Source organism: Tetrao urogallus, assembly GCF_951394365.1.
Source record: "Tetrao urogallus genome assembly, chromosome: 1".
Lineage (NCBI taxonomy): Eukaryota > Metazoa > Chordata > Aves > Galliformes > Phasianidae > Tetrao > Tetrao urogallus.
Genome location: NC_136813.1, coordinates 121,664,613 through 121,686,233, shown reverse-complemented (window position 1 = coordinate 121,686,233; position 21,621 = coordinate 121,664,613). Strand labels below are relative to the sequence as shown.

Sequence of the window (21,621 nt, the reverse complement as noted above, 5' to 3'; positions counted from 1 at the left end):
GGATTTTGCTGTTTGTGGCCCTCTCTGTGTCTGTGGAGACTTCTAGATATACTTTCCCTTCCATTCTTCTCTGGATGTTGGTTCACTTGTCATTAACAAACCCAATTCTAAAATGCTCTTGAACAGATATTGGTTGTTAATAGTATAATTTAAGTGGAGAATGATCTCTTTTAATTTTAATTTTAATTTTTTACATCCTTTGCTTCTGTGATTCAATACATTTCCTAGCTGTACTGTTCTTAATAAAACTGAAAGTATTGATTCTTATATCATACATGGAAGTAGAGGTTTCCTAGTCCAAAACTTTGCTTAAAGGAGGACAAAGTGTAGGTTGTTCAGAGACTTGTTCAATTCTGAGTATGTCAAGGAACGAAGAGCCAACACTGTTTATGGGCTACCCATTCCAATAGTAGGTCAGAATTTTCACTATTCTGGCATTTCTTCTGTGCATCTTGTCCTGTTCCTGTGTAAGTCTGATACCAGTCCATCTCTAAGAGAACTCTGTAAAATTTTATGGTCCCTAGTATGGTTTGAGTGTGAGTCATTAGAACCTAGTGTGGTCACTTTTGCTCAAGTGTTTACAGGGCGATTACTGACTGATCTGTGCTACCTAGTTAATGGTAGACAAGTCAAGCTTTTCTTAGCTATTTATAGAATACAGACATATTTCCAGGATTCAAATTGTCAGTCATCTGAAGCAAGGTTACAGATCGTTGGTCTGGACTTGATTAATTACAGGTATATGCCTGGCTGTGAAAAACAGAAATGCTCTTTAATTCTAACAATGTCTCGTGCTGGTGTTAGCGTTCCTTTCTTTCAGAAAACACAACATATTTTCATTATATCAGCTTTACTGAACTTATCACAGAAGTTTGTGTATATTTTATAAATTCTGTGACTTTTGAAGTTAAAAGATGTTTGTGGTGCAGAAGGCTTATAGGGGACATTAAATAGTTTTAAAAATTATTCAAGTGGTTGATTATTTTATGATAAAATGAAAGTTTGTGGTCTGGTCGCAGAAACTGATCGTGGTGAAGACTGGAAACCTTTGAAGGCCTTTCTATAACATCTTGAATGTTTAGAATTCAGTATTCTGAGAAAGTTACCATTATTTGTTCAGATGAATGGCAGTACTATACAGATCCTTTCTCTGGAGTTAAAATGGTCTTCATTTGTATCCAGATACCTGCAATCAAATGGGTTTTTTTGCTTGTTTGTTTTTAAAGCACTAAGTTCTTAAAGTTGGGAATAGCTGACCAAGACTCACGGCAGGTAAAATCCTCAGTGACTAAGTAAATATGGTCACTAAAATTGCTTTTGTCAGGAGGTAACCCTCTGGAGTTAAGTCTGTCCTTGTCTTGTTAGTGAGTTATGTTTTTTTTTTGTTTTGTTTTCTGTTTTTTTCCTGACGTAGATCTCGGTGACAAAGGCATTTAGAAGCCAAACTATACAGACCTTCTCTCCATTCAACCTCTTAATTTGAAGTATCACTGTGGTATGATATAATCCTGAGTACTTAAGATTGGGCAAGGAGTTCCCATGTGGTCCATGGATTGTGGTCTAATACAGAGTCAAAAATGGTACATCTGTGTGGTAGATCTCTAACTCAGGAAATACTCTGAAGTAAAGCTTTGCAACTATTTCTGAATCACAAATAGAGTATTATTTTAGACATTGGCCTAGAGTTGACACCTTCTTATTGATCCAGGAGAAAATGAGAAAATGCTTCAGTTTCAATTTATATTTGGTCTTTCCTGTACTTAAATGCACACCACATATGTGGTAGTTTTACATTTACAGTAGCTTTTTGGGTAGCTTTGCATTTAGTTTTACGTATACAGTTGGGCATCTAGGGAAAGTTGTTTACCCCTGCTAGTAATTTCCTTTTGCTCCCAGTTGATTTTAGAAAGACCTACAAAGAAAAGTCCAGTTTCCTGACCACTTCATGGCTAACCAAAAGTTAAAGCATATTAATGAGGGCATAAATGCCTCCTGAAAGCTAAGCGGTATGGTACATCAACACTTCACTAGGAAGCCTATTCCAATAGTTTACCGCCTCCACAGTAAAGGCATTTTTCCTAATGCCTGATCTGAGTCTCTCCTGGAACAGTTTTGTGCTATTCCCACACAGGTGGCCATCAGTTCTCAGGAGTAGGAGTAGCCTGATACCTCTGCTTACTCCAGTCAGGGAAGCTGCAGCAAGCAATGAGATCTTCTTTCAGCTTCTCCAGACTGAACAGCCCAAGTATCCTCAGCCTCTCCTCACAGGACATACATGCTGGTAACCCTGTTACCAGCTTTGATGCTCTCTTTTGGGTGCTTTCAAGAACTTCAACAGTCTTTTTTGTATTGTGGGGACCAGAAGTGCAGAGAGTACTCAAAGCGATGCCACAGAACTGAGTAGAATATGATTCATGAATAAAAGTTTTATTTTAATTTCTTTAATAAGAACTATATCCAAGGAAAGAGTAAAAAAAGTTTTTGTTCAGTTAATAATTGTATATAGTTACTAAGATTTTTGTCCACCCTTATTATGCTTATAAAGGTGTATATTTTAGTGTTTAATCCTATGCTGTGCTTCGTTGTTCTGAAAACGTTTCTTAAAGTAAAATTGTGAAAGGTAGTTATAGAAGTCCTCAAGATTACACAAGATGTTCTTGTTACATGAAACTGATGTAAATGCAACTTCTGCATCTTCTATTTTATTACATACTGCACTGAGTTGTTCAAAAGTAGTGTTATTTCAAAATGAGTTATGAAGCTAGATATGAAATAATCACATCACACATATAACGTAGACTCTTGTTTCTTACAGGCTCTGTACCTTTTGTTCAGGGCTTGACTCCCGAGTAAAAGACCTAGGAGGTATAATGTTTTTTTGTTATTGGCTGTTTGTTATGAATCTTAAATTTGCTCTTGGAATAGATTAACAAATACTTTGCATATGTTATTTGATGCAGATTAATGTTTGCCTGTTACTGTCACATTCCTTAATGTGCTGGTTTTATCTGAGAACAATAAGACTCCCTGCATTCTTAACAGTAGAAAACTTACTTGAATTTCTAGGTTTCTTTGGACACTTTGTTCTCTGAAATAACAAAAACTTGTATTTCTTTTTAAAATATCATCCTAATGTTCATCTCTTCTAGCCAGCAGTCTAGAATCTCATAAAAAAAAACCTCTAGCTTATCCAAGATTGATTAATGAGTACTGAAATTGAAGTACCTAATAGTAGAAGCATTTTGAGAATATCAGATGAAATAATCATCCTAATTTCCTATCATATTACTAATTTATTAGTTATGCTTTAGTCATGAACTGTTAATTTCTCATGGAAGTCCAGTGTAATTTTTGATAAAGATTCTCATTCCTTAAACACTGCATTTACTATATTTGGAATGCAGTAAAATTTCCCAAATTGTTATTCCTCATGGTCTTGTTGAAGTTTGCCTCTGGTCAGATACATACTTTACTTCCCAGAAACAAGTGATAAATACTAAAATTTTAATGCAGAATGTACATTTTATCTTTGTAGGAATTTTTTCCAGTTCATTTTTACTGTATCTGGTTAGGTGATTTTAAAGTTTGCAAAAGCTTTTCATGACAAACAACATTGCTGCAAGGCGAATTTCAGAATTGGAAGCTCAAAAAAAAAAGCAACACTAAAAGTCGCATGCTTTCTAAGTTGTTCCTTTGAAGTGTACAAAATTATGCAACTAAGAGAGCTGCTTTCTCAAAATTATGGTCCAGTTAATGGTGGCTCATAGAATGTAGAATGTAGAAGCAAAATCAGTTGTTTCTGTTATCAAAGCAAATTTAAATGTGACTTAAAGATCAGGACTCGATTCATTTGAATTCTTATAGAGTTAGACAAATGAAAAATTCTTAAATTCAACATTCTACTAATTCTACTATTCTTGATTTCTGGATTTGAAGAATACCAGGATTTATGGAGGGATTACAACATTCCTTCTCCTCCAAACAGTTGGACTGGGAAGGAGGGGGCTTTTTCTCCCATCTTACATTTTTTTCTTTCTCTCTTATTCTTTGTGGAAGTCTACACATCTTCCTGTGTTTAAAAACATGACTTTGATTTCACCAACTTCTCATGATGAGTGTTAAGCTGATGATTGAGTGCTGGTGGCTGTGTTTTGTGTGCCTGTGAGCATCTCAGATCTGTACACATGTCTGTATTTCATAGAATCATAGAATCATTAAAGTTGGAGAAGACCACTAAGGTTATCTAGACCAGCCATTAATCTATTATCACCATACCCACTAAACCATGTCACTCAGTGCCACATCTACCCTTTTCTTTCTGTCCCTCCAGGGAAAGTGAAACCACCCTTCCTGGCAGCCTGTTCCAATACCTTAGCACTGTGAGAGGTAGTATTTCCTAATATCCCACCTGAAAATCCCCTGGCACAACTTAAAGCCAATACTCTTGTTCTATTGCTAGTTATCTGGGAAAAGAGGCTAACTCCTGCCTTGCTGCATCCTCCTTTCAGCTAGCTGTAGGGAGCAATAAGGTGTCCTCTGAGCTTCCTCCAGTCCCAGTTCTCTCGGCTACTCCTTGTAACACTTGTGTTACAGACCCTTCAAATTTGAATACTTGCATCATGCATTGTTAGCAGTCGTAGAGAATGTCCTGAGCAAACTTATCATTGTTGACCATGCTTTTTTGCAAGCAGTTGGACTGGATGACCTGCTGAGATCCCTTCTAGTCTGAATTATTGTATGATTTGCTTCATACAAACTTGATAATAAAATTAATTACTATTTAAAATTATATAAAATTAATATATAAAAATATATATAAAATTAATCACTATTTAATGAAAATGCAGGGGCTTACATCTCTGTAATCCTTGAGAAGCTTTCTTTTCACAGAAGTGTGACTCTGGGAGTAATTTCTGAAGCCCTTGTAGGACGTGACTGTCTGGAGAGCTAATGTTTTGGAAATTGCATGGGTTACCTGCTGTGTCTTTTCCAACCATAATTTCTGTGAGTCTGCATTTTGGAGGTTGATTCCTTATTACCTAATTTTACAGTTACTTAATTCCAGTAACAGGCATGTTTTAAGAGATCACATTTAGTCATGGTAAAACTGTGTGTGTTGTTTCAGATTTGTTGTTGGGTTTGGTTTATTGTCTTTTTTTTTAATCCTTCTGTGGTTGTCAGCACTTAATGTAATCTTTTCAATTCTGATGCCACAAAACCTTTTTTTGCCTTAGTCTTCACTGGCAGCTGCTCTTCATACACTCCCTGAGTGGATCATTCAAAACGTGGGAACTCTGGAAGTGATGTCTCTCCTGCTGAGAGCAAAGATCAAGTTTGCAACCAGTTAAGGAACTTAAACATCCATAAATCTATGGATTCTGATGAGATGCATCCCAGAGTCCTGAGGGAATTGGCTGAGGTAGTTGCCAGACCACTCTCAGTGGTAGTTGTGGCAGTCAAGTGAGGTCCCTGGTGACTGGGGAAAAGGCAATGTCACACTCATTTTTTAGAAGGGTAGAAAAAATGACTCGGGGAACTACCAATCTGTAAGCCTCACCACAGTGCCAGGGAAGGTCACTGAGTGTATCTTTCTGGAAGCTGTGCTAAGACACTTGGAAGACAGGGAGGTGATAACGGGCAAGAAGTTCTTGTCAATAAAGATAATGAAGCTCTGGAACAGGTTGCCCAGAGAGGTGATGGAAGGCCCGTCCTTGGGGATGTTCAAGATTAGACTGTATGTAGGGGACTCAGAGCAACTTGATCTAGCAGTAGATGCCCCTCCAGTTGCAGGGGAGTTGGACTAGGTGACATTTAAAGGTCTCTTTCAATTCAAATGATTCTATGAAATATTGTTCCCACTCTATAAGGAAAGAAAAGTTTTGTGCAAGAAGTAATATGCGTTTGGAAAGACAGTGTCTTGTAATAATAATTCTTATACTAAGACTTTAACAAAAGTGAACTTGTCAACCACTGAATTTCTGAAATGTCTTTTGTCCAAGTTCATTAGGGCTTGGTCTGTACATTGCTTACTCATATACCTGCTAAATTTGCAGTTACATTCTGATTTTTCTTTTTTTTGGTCTTCATTAAACAAAATATGTGGGCAGGCTAGTGTTTCTTTTTTTACAGACCAGAAGCTTAGCCTTTTGTTCAAAAGCAGAGGTGCCTTTAAACGTATTAGTGTGTTTTCTGTATAGCAAGGGATCCTTCCTAGCTGGTTGACCATTTAGACTACAATTCATATGGAATCTCTGAAGACTTGGAAATCAGTGGATTAGCAGTTGGATGTGGAAAACACCATTGATACTTCTTGGATTTCTTTGGGAGTTTTTTTCCTGTGTTCCATTTAGATTATATGAGGCATGATTCAAAATTGTGCTAGCCAAACAGCCAAGAAATGCCTGCTAAAATTTGTGAAGCAAGGTAGTGTTAAGTCAAGATAAGTCTGATGATGATCTCAAAATTATGAATACTATATGTAAAATATAATGTAAAGATGATGGACCCAATAAGAATAAGTGTGTGTGTGAAAAGTGACTTAATTCTATTTTATGTATCTCTAAGTTCTTAGAAGTGTTCTTGTTGTGGTTTGTTGTTGCCTTTTTGGAAATTCTTGCTGATGTTTAATACATGTTTTTCCTACAGAGACATCTGTTCTTACTGCACAGAAGTGGTGCATGTGATGATAAATGAAATTAATTGATTGGTGTTGTTCTTCGAATATTATCTTTCATATTTTATAGATTCTTGTTTGTTTTCCCTCGGCCCGACTTCTCTAATTCAGTGTGCCTTTCCAAAATTTCTCTGAATTTCTTCCAGTTTGTGTTATAAAACATGGTACTAAATGTGGAATGTATTTTATCCCGTTGAGATTTAACAACTGGTTCTGAGAAAAAGAGAGTATCTCTTGCTCTGTGGTGAGAAAATCTGCTATTTGGAATGTGGTACTTTGAAGTAACTTCTAGTATAGCCTATGGCACGTGAAGCCATGACATGCATAGTGTAGATAAAATATCATTTGCCTTTCTAAAGATTTTTAGCTTTGATTGCTATATGAATGCTGTTTCTTTGAATAGGTTTAGAACGTTGCTATTACGTAGCTTTATAAGCCCTTGTTAAGGTACTAAGCCACACTGAAGCAGAAGGGCAAAAGCTCGCTTGATCTTGATTTTCAGTATGAATACAGACCGCGAAAGCGGGGCCTCACGATCCTTCTGAAAGTATGTCACACACTGAAAGTATTAGATATATTTCAGGAACATGTTTTTAGATTGAGTTTATTCTACAGCACTTAGTTTGGACTTTTCCAAGCACATCAACAAAAGTAAGAGTTAAAAAAGCTGCTTCACCTTTTCACAGAAACATTTTTGTTAGCTGAATCAACTGTCTTAAGTATATTAAAAAAAAAATTCTGTTGCAAAGTAGATCAGGCTGTATACAGGGTTAAATGAAACTAGAAGTACTTCAATAATCATTAATGCCAAAAAACCTATTACTATTGTACATTTTAATTCAAATTAAACAGAATGCAATTATTGAGTGTTCTTATGATTTTATATATGTAGCAATTTACATTCTTTTCCACAATGAAGCTCTTTTTAAATCAAGAGGAGGGCTCATTTAACATAGCAGCCTTCTATAGTAAAAATAATTCATCCAGAATTTTCAGATTCCTTTCAGTACCTCAGATTAAAGATCAGGTTAAATTTTATAGTTGCCAACTTGTCTTGGAATGCCACTTATTACTGTATGTTCACTTTCTCATTTATACATGGCTGCCTTGATTTTGCAGTGCTGTTCCAATTTCTCTTTTGTTGCTGTGATTTATCTTTGCATATTTCATATTTTTCAGTAGCATATTAAAGTTCTGAATGCTAACAGAATGCGTGAATGTTGGACCAATTAAGATTAATACTGACTGGAAAAATACCCAATCACCTTCTCCCTCAGAAGCAAAATAACATTTACAGTCCCTAAAAGATGTGTAGTTCTGAAAATCAAAAGTAAATATTGGATCATGCTCTTTTTTAGTTCAAGCAGATCTACATGCATTTCAATAGTGATTTAATTGAAATTTATCAATAAGAACTTGGAAATAAATATGTTAAAGTTTGGAAGATGTTTATTTAAGCTTTTCCTGGTAGTGTTTTTCAACAGAGGATATAAACTGAAGGTATTCAATTTGACACAAATCTGGAGATGTCCTCCAAACCTTTTGAATTCTTCTGTTTCTGGAGATGTGCTTTCGTAGTATTAAGTTTCACCATCCTATAAACTGAAGTCAATTAACTTTGCAAGTGTTTTGACATTAAAAAAAAAAGTCTTTTTGTATCCTTCATTTGCATATCATGGTGAGTTTTTTTTCACTTTATAATACCCTTCCATGAACAGCCATGTATATCTTACGTTGCTAATGAAAATAACCCAACTTATCTTGCAGTTTTGTAAAAGGAATGTCAGCTTAACTATAAATATTTCAAAATACCACAGAATTTAGGGCTACAACTCAAAAATGCTGATCAGTTTGTAAAATCTAAATCAACCCCTGCATGAAACCTAGAGAAGGACCTCTGCGGTAGCAAAAAGATTTCCAGAAATTCACTGCAAGATTTTTCTGAACTGCAGTTTGTGCTGACAGCTAAGAATAAATAGGAAAAGCAGGAAACATATTTGATTTAATTACAGTGCTGATTTGGAAAAGCAACTTAAGAGTAGACAGTTTTTAATATTTTAATTCCTGATCACAGAGCTGTAAATTATACTGCATATTTTTCTGTATCGTTAAATTGAGTTGTGTTCATTATTAAGAAAATAATTTATTTCAGAATCTAATGGTCTGAAATTGTTTTTTTTTTTTTAATATTCAGATAAACTGGATTGTGTTGCTGTTAGTATCATTTACGTAGGTACTAGGGAATTGACTGCTATGTTTCAGAGCAATAGACATAACTTTAAAATTAATTTTTCCCATTTTTCCATCTTAAAAAGCATTTGTGACTGTCTTATTTTGAGAAGTTCAGTATTGTGCTTATCTTTTCTCTTGAAGATTTTCATATTTCAACTTTAAAAGTTCAAACTTTTTTTTACTTGTATAAATAAAAATTTGCTTCTTAAAGGAAATTTGCAGCTCTAGCCCTTGTAACCTCTGTGTGAATTTTTTTTAATTTCTTTTTTATAGGACTCTTGATGTCTTGTGTAATTTGTACATTGGGGTGATTGCAGATAGCTTGTGGAGTTGGAGTTGAGCATTGAATGACTGAATCCTCTTTTCTGAATGTGAAGGTGATAAGGTTAGGAAGAGCACAATAGATAAGCTAGGAATTTATATCCAAGTATTTATCCATCTGTCATTTAACTGAGTTATTATACATAACAGTACAGTATATTAACTGAGTTATTATACATAACAATATAGGAGTCAGGTTTCTTTCTTTTGACTCCTAGTTGATCATAAAATTAGTTGATTGCGAGACATTTGTCTTATGAAACTGACCAATGAAGTGTATTCATTTTCCTGCAGTGTATTGCGTGGTAAACAGGATGTAAATAATTGGTGATTTTGGTTTTGTTTTTAAATCAGGATTTCTACCATACTGTAGTACTTGTTGAAAAATGGATGATGATGATTTTGGGGGATTTGAGGTATGTTGATTTAATTTTGAAACCTAACTGTTTATGTGAAAACAGTTCTGACAGTATTATTTTCAAGAAATATATTACACCTGTGCTTCTGTTAATTTTGTTAACTTCATGAAAATGTCAAATTAATAGTTACATACTTTAGTAATGCAAACTAATATTTTATTCTGGAGTTGTACTGAAGTCAGGGATGACAAATAGATTTTATTTAATCTTTAACTTCCTAAGCAGTGTATTCTCAAGTATCATCAATCTAAATTTCAAACTAAACATCAAGCATCAAACTAAATTTCTGTTTGTTAAACATAGCTCATATTTGTTCAACGATAAATGTGTCTCTCATACTTCCATACATACCATGTATCTGGTCTACTATACTACTACATTTATATTGCTTCACTGCTCAGACATTTTTATGTTGCTGACTGAGAGTTTTTAGTTCTCTTGGTTCTAACACGCTCTCCTTGTACGTGCTCCATAGATTATTTATATTTGATTCAACTCTATAGTTTTCTGACAGTAAGATGCATGCTCAGTGCAATTAGATAAATTACTTAGAAACTTACTTTCCTGTCTACTATATGAAAACTTTGGTAAATAAGTTTAAACTTTTTTTATATGTATAGCATTTTATAAAACGTATAATTTTTTTTTCTGTGTTTGTAGGCAGCAGAGAGCTATGAGTGTGGAAATGGTGACAAGCAGACTACATCTCCTGCTATTCCATGGGCAGCATTTCCTACAGGTATTGATTTTGAAAAACAATAAATAGAAAGCCCAGGGTTGAAATTGTTAATAATGTATTACTGTTCTCTGTTCATTGTAAGTGCTAGTGCATGAGTGTATATATGCAATAAAATAGTGGATGAGAGTGAAAGATTGGCATAAGAATGTTTCTGAGTAATTATTTTCAGAAGTTGTACTTCTCAAAGTTGCTCTTCATTGAGGAATACAAGTGAGAAAGATAAGTATAGTTTATCCAATTAAAATTCCGATTGGCCCTTAAGTCAATCATGGATTTAAAACAACAACAACAAAAAAAAAAAAAAAACAAAAAACAAAAAACAAAAAAAGGAACTGCTTTACTCAAAGAAAACTCTCAATTTTGAGTATGGAGGGTTTGTTGCAAGGGCTGAGAATGAAGGCTGATCTAAATGTAATGCCTCCCATTTTATTATATTGGCTCACAATGTCAGAGGCAGATGTTGGTGGTATGGCAGTAGAGATTTAACCTTCCCACCAGTATTCCATTACATTTTTCTGCCATGCAACAGATGACAGCAGAGGATCAGTCTGACGAAATGATGTTTGATGTGGTAGTGCGTATGAAGCAAAGCTGTGTCACTGAATTCCTCCATGCAGAAAAATGGCACCCACTGGCATTCATTGATGTTTGCTGAATGTTTATGGAGGCCAAACAGTGGATGTTAGCACAGTGAGGTGATGAGTGGTGGGTTTCAGAGGTGGATGGTGCATTTCAGCTGTAATGACAGCAATGTGAAAGATAAACCACCTTCTGGACAGCCATGTAGATTTTTATAAACACAGTGTACAGACTCTTTGTACAGGCTGTTGTTCATCGTTGACGAAAACGTGTATCTAATGTTGGTGAAACAGCTGAGAAACAGTTACAAAGTTTGATAGTTCCATCAAACAGTGCTCTTTGTATCTGTTGCAATTTCCATGAACACAAATAGGGCTTATTATTCTCAGAGCAATGTATGTAGACTGTTATGAACCAATCTGTTTTCCTTTTGTAAGACTTAATTTTGTTACTCTGAAAGAAAAAGAAAAACCCTGTTTGTACCTGTATGCAGGTGAATTATCAGATGATGTAAGTGAAAGTTTAGTTTTAATCTGTAATGCAGGCTGTATTCTGAACCGATGTGGCGTAAATTCTTTTTCATGTTTGTTAACAGTAATATGTGAACCTGAAAAAAATAAAAGCAAAACAAGTTCATGAAATTTTAAACTAGGAGATGGGGAGGAGTGACTGTGTGAGGAAATGGTGAATAGAGTGACAAGCAAAGGGTCTGAGTAGATGGAAATAGAAAAGATGTTGAACTGGGATCACCCCAGGTATGCACACATAAATAAGTAAATGCGTGTAGTTATTAGCAGAGCTCTCATTTCTCTTTTGAGAAATCAGTACTAACGGGGCCTCTCTGGAGTGTCTGCTACATTGAAACACAGTATGTGATGATCAAACTGGAGCAATTAGAAGGCTGTGTGCAGAACTATGATCTCACTGGGATCACAGACAAAATGGAGATAACTCGAATGACTAAAATGCTGGAATGGATGAAGGGTAGGCCCTTTAAGAATCGAAAGCTGGGGCAGGGAGTATCCTTTTCTGTAAGCGAGTAGCTGGAAGGCACAGAACTCTGTTTTGGGGTAGGCAATTAGTCATGAATTTATGAGTCTGGATTAATGGGCAGACCAACACAGCTGACATTGCTGCTTTTGCCTGCTGTAACTGAGGCCTTCTTCAGCTTACTTCACCCCTCTGAGGGATGTTAAACACTTCAGGATCTCTTGGAGAGAAAACACAGCAAGACACTCACAATCTAGGAGTACAAAACAAGCATAATAATTTGAGAAACATAAGCATAATATTATTCAGGATTGAAGGATGATCTTCATAAGGATGTTTTAAGCTGAACTAAAATACTAATTCAATTTCGTATCACCTGTTAAATAGGAAAAAAAAAAAAAAAGTTGAGAGCTTGAATTACAGACATAGCAAATACTAATTAGATTTTCCTAGAATGATGAGTCCATGCTGCTGAAAGCAAAAGCTTTGTTGGGAGGGAAAAAAAAAAAAAAAGATACCTCAGAGGTTTTTTTCCTTGTCCTTTCTCCTTTATTCCTTGTCTTCTGCAAGATCACGTGGATCATCATGTGTTTTAGTTGAAACCATAGTGTTCAGAGTGGGTATCATTTGTTGCTCCTTGTTTTCCAGGCTTTGTTTTGACAGTTGAGAAATTGAGAATATTTTGAATTTATTTTTTGGTTTTTTTTTTCTTTCTCCTCAAAATTTGAAACTTTTATTATTGAAAGTCACTGAAAGCTCAACTTGATTATAAAAGTTCCACAAAAAAAACACTGTGTAATTTGAAAAGCTGTCTTATGTGTCCCAGTCCCATGTTTTTTACTTTTGTGATAAATTATTTGTTTGAACAGTGGCTGTATTCTAGTAATCATAACCAAAGTATGGATGGTAACAACTTGGGAATCAGTGTTGCACTAGGTTTTTGTGTTTGTGCTAACAGTTTTAATCACAGAAACATCGTGTATGGGCAGAATTGTGAAAATAAAAGATCATAGGATTTTGTTGTTAAATTAAGAAAGTAAGCAAGGATTTCTTTTTACTTACTGTGTATCTGAATCTGTCGTAAAAGCACTCTAGTTTCTGTAGTGCAGGATTGGTAAATATCCTCTCTTCCTTTTCTTGCAGCATAAATGGCAATTGCTACGAAAGAACTCGCACCAATATTTAATTACATTTTTGCTTTACTAGCTGTAAAATTACCAACTTGTTATCAAAAGATAACTATATTGTTATTTTTTTGATCTGTTCTAAAATGAATACTTGCTTTTATCAAGTGTCTTGGTAAAAATTTATAAAAGTTAGGAACTAGCAAATATGTTTTTACAGTTGAATTAAACTGATTTGAGATCATGCTAAAACTAAAATGCTCTGAGAAGAGACAATAGATAAGGATGGCAGTTGCCTCCCGAAACCTCTTTGTAAGTTACAAGTCTAAATTTAGCGTGACTGTATAAATTTGCATGTTGTTAACATGGTAGTACTTAAAAATAAACAAACTTTGTATGGAGTTACATTTCAGCACAATTAGTTTGTGAAAGTTACATAGTCTTATTTGACTATGAATCCTTAAACTTCTTGCTATTGTGAAATTTTAGATTTCAGAAACATAATTTTTGAATGCATCTTCAAGTTGTTTGTTGTTTTTCTGTTTCTATTTCTTGCATTAGAGTTTGAAGTCCGTATAGCTCAGAATGTTTCTCCTGATGTTCTTCTGAAGCACTGTGTGCCTTCATCCTTCCTGGATCCTTCTGACTCATTCACTTCATCAAGTGATAATGTGGCAACATCTATTCAAACAGCCAACAATGTGATAAACTCAGCTGTTCTTGAAGAACAGGTAAAACAGCAATCACAATCTGTATTTCAACAGGATAACTTGATGTATTAAATATCTGAGCATTACATTTTTTCTATACAAATTTAGTTTGTGTTTTAAGAGCAAATGCTGGCCCTTTAATTTTTGTGATTTAGATTCTCAAGTAAACTTTTGATTCCGTAGGAGTTTGGGACATAGGAGAACAGTGTGTAAGTCTTCCAATTGGGAGATTTCATACTGGTTTGGTATGGACTGCAAGATTGATAGGTATATTAAAGGCCTGTTTATAGTACTAGGAATGAAAATAGGAACTGGTTGCAAAAATTTCTGTACATATATATGTGTGTGTGCATATATATATTACTGTTAAATCTGTAAAGATATACTTCTGTTTAATTCTTAAGTGATATTACAGCTAAAGAATTAATATTTATTTTTCCCCTTAATTAGAATGAATTTTATTTTTTCTCTTAAATTCAGAGAATCAAAGAGTGACAGAGTTATTTGGTTTGGAAGGGACCTTAAAGATCATCTAATTTCAGCCCTACCCAACCTGGGCAGGGACACTTCCCACTGGATCAGGTTGCCCAAACCCCATACTTCCCAGCCTTGAACACCTCCAAGGGGTGGGGTATTCATAGATTCTCTGGGCGTCATGTGCCAGTGCTCCACCACCCTCTGAGTAAATAATTCATTCTAGTTTGAAACTATTACCCCTTGTCCTATCACTACGCTTCTTGTTAAGAGAGTCCCTCCCCATCTTTCCTGTAGGTCCCCATTAAATACTTCCAGGCTGTCTCATTGGATCCTTCTTTTCTCCAGCTTGCACAAGCTCAGTTCTCTCAGCCTGACTCCATTGGAGAGGTGCTCCAGCCCTTTCATCATGGATTTGGCCTTCTCTTGACTTTGGATAACAGGTCCTTGTCCTTATTTTGGGGGTCCCAGGCCAAATCTAGATCCTCTTTGTTTCTGACAGAAAGTGAATTGAGAGAACAAACTGCAGATTTCTTTCTGCCTGTTGTATATTCTGGATCCTTACACATTCTTGTACAGTCAAGGTCTCTGCTATTTTTGCTTGTTTTTCATTGAATCTAGTAATGAAAAAGTCGGTTGATTACTTTAGTGATTGCTTTAATAAAATGTGTTGGGGGAATGGACTACATCATACCATTCAGTCCTCTCCTAAAAAACATACTGAGATGTTCCTTTGCTACCCCCCCCTAAATCTCAAGTGCTGTTAGCTTTCAAAAAGTTGTTAGAAAACAAATGGTAGCTGAAGTTAATGTACTAGCTTTTTCCTTTGAAATTCCTCTGCAGCTATACAAACAAGTAAGGTGTTTGATGTTTTTTTTTCAATTGGGAAAAAAAAATGAAGCTGTATCTTCTGTTAGTTGTACCATGAAACATTTAAAATTTTGCCTAATTTATTTTTATGCTTTGCTGAAAGTATGGTATCGTTAATGTACTCTTTGTCTTACGTAGTACATTCAAGAGGCCTCTGTTTCAGTTCTTGCACTTGTGCGGTTTACAGAAATAGCATTAGCTAACTGTTGCAGACACGTCTCAGTTACTCTTACTCTGTTGGTGTACTCTCAGTATTTTTATTTTGGCTAAAAAAATGTATTCTGATTTTAATTAAAATCTATTTAATCACTTCACTTTCTATGGCTACTGTTTGTATTCTTCATTGGATGAAAAACAAGGAGTGACTAATCCATGGAGAGTTTCTCTCTGCAAGCCTGATGCTTTGAGACCAATGATTTTTGTTTCACTCTTGTCCCCTTTTCACATATTTTTAGTATTTTGACCTCATTCAGAACGGAAGTATCTGATGTCAGTCTCCTTCTTAAAAGCATTCTACAAAGTATTTCTTGAAAAAGAAATGGAGATGTGAAGAATTGATCTGAATGCATGTAGAATTTTTAGCTACTGTGCCATTGTTGGAGCTTTCTTTTTGGCTAGCACATTATCCATGCACCCTCTCATATGTATGATGTCAACAAAGTATGATTACAAATAAATAACCTCTTTGTTTACATTTATTAAGATCTGTAATTTCAATTGGAAATGAAATTTAACTTGACTGGAATATTAAATTCTCTTTGCTATCTCTTTTACCATTTTGTTTTCCTTCTAAATTAGATTCAAGTAGATATTCCAGTTGCCTCTTTGAATTTAACAGAAGATAAGTCTTTAGTCACATCATCCATTGCTACGGATGATGCTCAGACACAGAGAACAAACGAATCAAAGAGCTGCCTTCAACAAACTCTAGCAAATCTAGAAATCAATCTTTGTGCTGCTGAAGAAGAAAAATTAAAAATTAAAAAGGTATGTTTCTTTTTTTTTTTAATAAATAAATAAATAAATAATCTTACATTTACAAAGCTCTCTAAAAGAAAATAACCAAATTGAGCCAGTTTTTAGAAAGACAAAATGTCGCAGTGTAAAATCATATGGTACGAAGTCTTAACAATGTTGTGGGAGTGTGTGTGGTCTATGAAGTTGGAAGTGCCTTTGGCTGTCTATACAAATATAATGCTTTTTTTTTTTTTTTAAATTCCTCTTGGGAGATGTGGTAACTAAATTCCTGTTGCTTCCACACTGAGTGTTGTACAGTTGTTGTGTATCTGAGTAAATCAAAGGTCACGCTAGAGAGTAAGTGTCCTATCCTCTTGGTGGGCTAGGGTGAGATTACCTTTTTAATTCTCTGGTAACCAGGACTAATAACAATTACTTGAGATAAACCACAATTTTACTTAAGACTCAACAGAATTACAACAGTGAAAGTAAAGTGAAAAGGAGAAAAAGTGGATCCAGCTATGGTCTCTGCTGACAGTTGTGGTCATCCAGTGGTGTTTATACATTTTATTACGTGGTTCACATATAATCAGTCTGTTGTTCTAGGACCTTCCAGGGGAGAGGCTGGGCAACACCTCAGTCTCTCACAGGTGATCCTGCAGGTGACTGCAACATCTTCCTTTCCTGCCTAGTTTTCAAGACATTAACTCAGACCAAATCTCTTGCCACAAGAAAGTTAAATTTGTTGTATACTTAATACTGTCCATCAATAGGAACCAAGGTGTGCTAGGGAAGAAGGGAGTGATTTGTTGGGAATAAAAATGAAGGTGGAAATGAGTAATTAAGACAGGATTGGGAAGATCTACTGTGAATTGATATTCCTGGAAGTTAAGAGCATACCAAAAGGGAAGTAAGACTAGCATGAGTACAGATTATAAGAGAGACATACAAAGAAATAAACACTATTTGTTATATAATTTTATCTATATTTATATATAATATTTATATTATATATTATAATATTTATATAATATTATATAATATTTATATTATATAAATTTTTATATAATATTATTTTATATAAGGGTGTCCAACCTCTTGGCATCTCTGGGTCTCATTGAGCGATGAGGAATTATCTTGGGCCACTTTAACAACATTATATAATTAACAAACCTTGTTCACTGGCATTGAAAGTGTTTGCACTTCTTAGTGAGCTCTCAAGGTGTTTGTTCATCAAAGAGTTTCACTCTTGTCCTTTGCCCTTAAAAACAGCTGTTCATAAATACACGTACTGCCAAAAAAAAAAGTGATGGCATGAATAAGGTGTGATTGTGAAGCAAGGGATATTTTTCTCTCATCAGAAAGGTCTTATTAAAGTCTAGTAGAGAGACATTATCAGATTTTTCTTCGAGTTGAATGTCTGATTGCAACTCCGTATATTCTATTTGAAAACTTGCAAGTAATGCATTTACGTCAACTGAAAATGTAGTTGTAAATATATGAAAAAAGGTGGTGATTTTTCTAAGCAATCTTTAAACCTTTTGACAAATTCCTTTGTCAAAATAGAAATCAAGGTTGCATATTGTTCACTGTTCAAAGGACTGCATATAGCCAATTACCAAAATGCATATAATTCTTTGCCTTAATGCTGCACTATGCACTCCACTCTCTCCCTCCACCCCACCTTGTGCTGATTTCAGCCTCAGAAGTGCCCATTGCACACTGATTGTGTGATTGTGACTGAGTGATGGGCACACACTTGGGGCTAGGCTGGGCCACACAGTGGGGAAGAGCCACCACCATGATGGTGTCAGGGAGGAGGGAGCAGGCCACAGAACGAGTTTGGATCAGGCTATATGTGGCCCGTGAGCTGTGGGTTGGACATGCCTGCTATACATACAGAAGTGTTGCAAAGTCTGTTTCTCTACGCTTGAAATCAGACTCTGAATCTCAGATGCTGTCCTTATTTCATCCAGGAATGAGCTAAGCCTACCTGCTCCTTTTGTCCTCCTTTTGACTGTCTCAGTTGCACTTTTTTTTTTTTTTAATAGCTATCCAGTGGTTTGGCTGCTCATTTGTTTCTAAATTGGCTACTTCAGTGGTTGAGAAAATAGTTGTTCTTGAGCAACTGAAAGGTGTCCACAGCTTACTTATAGAGAAGCATTTGGTAGCAGCAACAGCTACATGGAAAAAAAAAAAAAAGGTCTTTAGCTTTTTTGTACAGCAAATAATTTTGGAAATTACTAGTCAGTAGTGCCATTTTCCTTCCATTTATTTGGATCATGTTGGGAGTTGGTTACATTAAGGTTCTAGTCATTTTGGAGATGGAGGTGCCTTTTAGTAAACCATTTTCTAAAAGTACTTAAGGTTTTCAACTGTAGAAAGACAGAAACCACTTAAAATATGGAAATGCTTGACTTTAAGTATCTTCTGATGTTATGATACAAAATGTTATTGTCTTCAGAACTGAATCTAGTTGGAACAATGACCTAAATCTGTATTTTCACAGCTCACAAACATTTTTACTGCTTTTATTATATTTTGTAATCTTTACAGGAATTAGAATATTTGCTGGAAAAACATAGTGTTCAAGAAATGAATTTCTTGAAGGAGAAAAAAGAAAAAGCTGTTTCACATCAAGATCATTACAAGATACTTCAGGTAATTTCATTTCATTTCTTGCAGTATGCTTGTATTTTCAAGTGTTCTGTATGAAGTGTGTTTATGTTGAACAAATCCTCTCAGTATCTACAGGCGTGCTCCAAAATTTGAAGAATTTTTAGGGTCTTCAAATCAAAACCTGATTTTTACATTAGCAGGTTTAACAGTCTGCATCATGCATCAAGTATCTGTCCATTTCTCTATTGTTTTCAAGAGCAACAGATAAAAAGTCATAACCTTTAACTTGTTAGAAAAACTCATGTATTTTGTTTTCTGGATATGGTCAAATCAAATTAGAGAACAAAAGTGAGTCGCGCTTCTAAAAGCTGCAAGATAAAATTAATTTATTGAAGTTTGTACTGCTCGTAATGCCAATTGTTTCTGTCTTCTTTGGTTTACGACACAAAGGACAATATCTGTGGCACACACTGTGCAAGTTTGTCTGATACAGAGTACAGATGTCAGTGAACATTTTTTTTTAATGGTAGAAACAGCCAGTTATTAGTTCTATTGACTTGAAAATCTGAGTGTAGTGATGATTCTGGGATAGTTTTGTGAGTTTTCAGGTTAAGACTTTTAACTGAAATTATTCTTGAGTTCTGTGCTATGAATGTGCATAAACTTGGAGACCTGGAGTATTGCATCCAGTTTTGGGGCCTCTAGCACAGGAAGGACATGCAGAGTTGGTCCAGAAAAGTGCCACGAGGGTGGTCACAGGGCTGGAGCACCTGCCCTACAAGGACAGACGAGAGAGTTGGGGCTCTACAGCCTGGAGAAGGCTGTGGGGAAACCTTATAGTGACCTCCCAGTACCTGAAGAGATCCTACAGAAAAACTGGGGAGGGACATTTTAGAAGGGCATGCATCAACAGGATGAGGGGAAGTGGTTTTAAACTGGAAGAATACAGTTTTAGACTAGATATTAGGAAGAAATTCTTTACTCTGAGGGTGGTGAGACACTAGAACAGGTTACACCGTGAGTTACACGTACCATATGAAGGCAATTGAATAGGAAGATAGAATCATCAAATCCTTAGAGTTTGAGGGGACCTTTAAATGCCATCTAGTCTAACTCTCTGCAGAGAACAGGGACATCACAGCTAGATCAGTTTGCCCAGGGCCTTATCCAGCCTTACCTTGAAAGTGCCCAGGGATGGGGCATCAACCACAACACTAGGTAACTTGTTCCAGTGCCTCACCACTCTCACTGTAAAAGACTTTTTCCTTATATCTAACTTAAATCTACCTTCTTTGAACTTGAAGCCAGTTCCCCCTGTTCTATCGCCACAGACCCTGCCAAGGAGTCTGTTCCTTCTTTCCTGTATTTTTCCCTTTAGATACTGAAAGGCTGCTATCAGGTCTTCTTTCAGATTTCTCTTCTCCAGGCTGTACAGCCACAGCTCGCACAGCTTGTCCTCGTAGGAGAGCTGTTCCATTCTACGCATCATTTTAATGTGCTCCAATAGGTCCATGTCTCTCCTGTACTGAAGACTCCACATCTGGATGCGGTACTCCTGGTGGGGCCTGACCACTGAATAGTAGGGCGGATGGAACACCTCCCTTACCTTGCTGGCCTATCTTTTTTTGGATGCAAGGGCATATTGCTGGCTCATGTCTGGCTTCCCATTCACCAGTATCCCCAAGTCTTTTCTCGGCAGGGCTGAGCTCAGTCTTTATATCCCCCCAGTTTGTATTGGTAGTGAGGGTTGCATTGACCCAGGTGCAAGATCTTGCACTTAGATTTGTTGAACTTCATGAGGTTCACCTGGGCCCACTGCTCAAGCCTTCTAGGTCCCTCTGAATGGCATCCCATCCCTCTGGTGTGCCAACTGCACTCCACAGCTTGGTGTGTTATCAGCAAACTTGCAGTCAATGTCATTGATGATTATAAGAATTTCGGCTCCAGCACTGATCCATAGAGGACACCACTCATCACTGTTCTCCATCCAGACATTAAGCCATTGACCACCACTCTCTGGACTCGATCTTGCAGCCAGCTCTTTGTCTATTGAATAGTCTGCTTATCAAATCCATTTCTTTCCAGTTTGGAGAGAAGGATACTGTGTCAAAAGCCTTATTGAAGTCCAGATAGATGATATCAGTGGCTCTTCCCTTGTCCATTGATTGAGTGACACCATCATCATAGAAGATGACTAGATTGGTTGAGAGGGATTTGCCCTTGGTGAAGACATACTAGTTCTTCTGTATCATGTCCCTGCCTTCCATGTGCCTTAGCATAGCTTCCAGGAGGATCTACTCCGTTATCATCCCTGGCACAGAGATGAGACTGATAGGTTGACAGTTCTAGGAGTCATCTTTTTTACTCTTTTTAAAAATGGGTATGCTGTTACCTTTTTTCCAGTCACCAGGCGTTTCACCTGATTGCCACAGCTTTTCAGATGTCATAGGGAGCAACAAGAATATAAGCAGGTTTTTGGGAGATGAGTTTTTATTATTGCAGGTTTCTTTATAAATACCTGGAAAATGTGTATGCAAACATAAAAGTAATTCTGGTAGATTCACAATGTATACTGAAAGCCTTTATAATACATTTCAAATCTCTGTCATGTGAACAAGAAAAGCAGAAAGGTGTTAATAAGATTAATGTAGTACGTAGTGGTTCACTTGAGCTTTAATATGATACTTTAGATTTAAAAAATCTCTCAGTTTTTATTATCCGTATTCTGTTTTTCGATGCAGATTATCTGTTTTGTCTTAATAATTCTGTTAGTAAGTGGCATTCTCTAACTTACAAATCATAAAAGGAACACTTGGTTCGAGAAGAGAAAATAGTGCTTGAGTTCTAGCCTTCTAAGTGGGAACTTAATTATTTGGATAGATTGTTTAGCTGATAAGACTTACAATCTTTGGTC

General features: G+C 36.0%; 1 protein-coding gene across 1 annotated transcript in view; it reads left to right on the top strand.

The window, feature by feature from the left end:
- Positions 1-9,612: 9,612 nt before the first annotated feature.
- CCDC91 (coiled-coil domain containing 91) overlaps positions 9,613-21,621 on the top strand; it is a gene marked incomplete at both ends in the record, with an annotated part of 114,569 nt that continues 102,560 nt past the window's right edge. The window contains 5 exons of the mRNA XM_079550539.1: positions 9,613-9,642; positions 10,306-10,384; positions 13,639-13,808; positions 15,930-16,118; positions 18,645-18,749. Of these exons, the coding sequence (XP_079406665.1) occupies positions 9,613-9,642; positions 10,306-10,384; positions 13,639-13,808; positions 15,930-16,118; positions 18,645-18,749 (573 nt within the window). The remainder of the gene's footprint in view (positions 9,643-10,305; positions 10,385-13,638; positions 13,809-15,929; positions 16,119-18,644; positions 18,750-21,621) is intronic.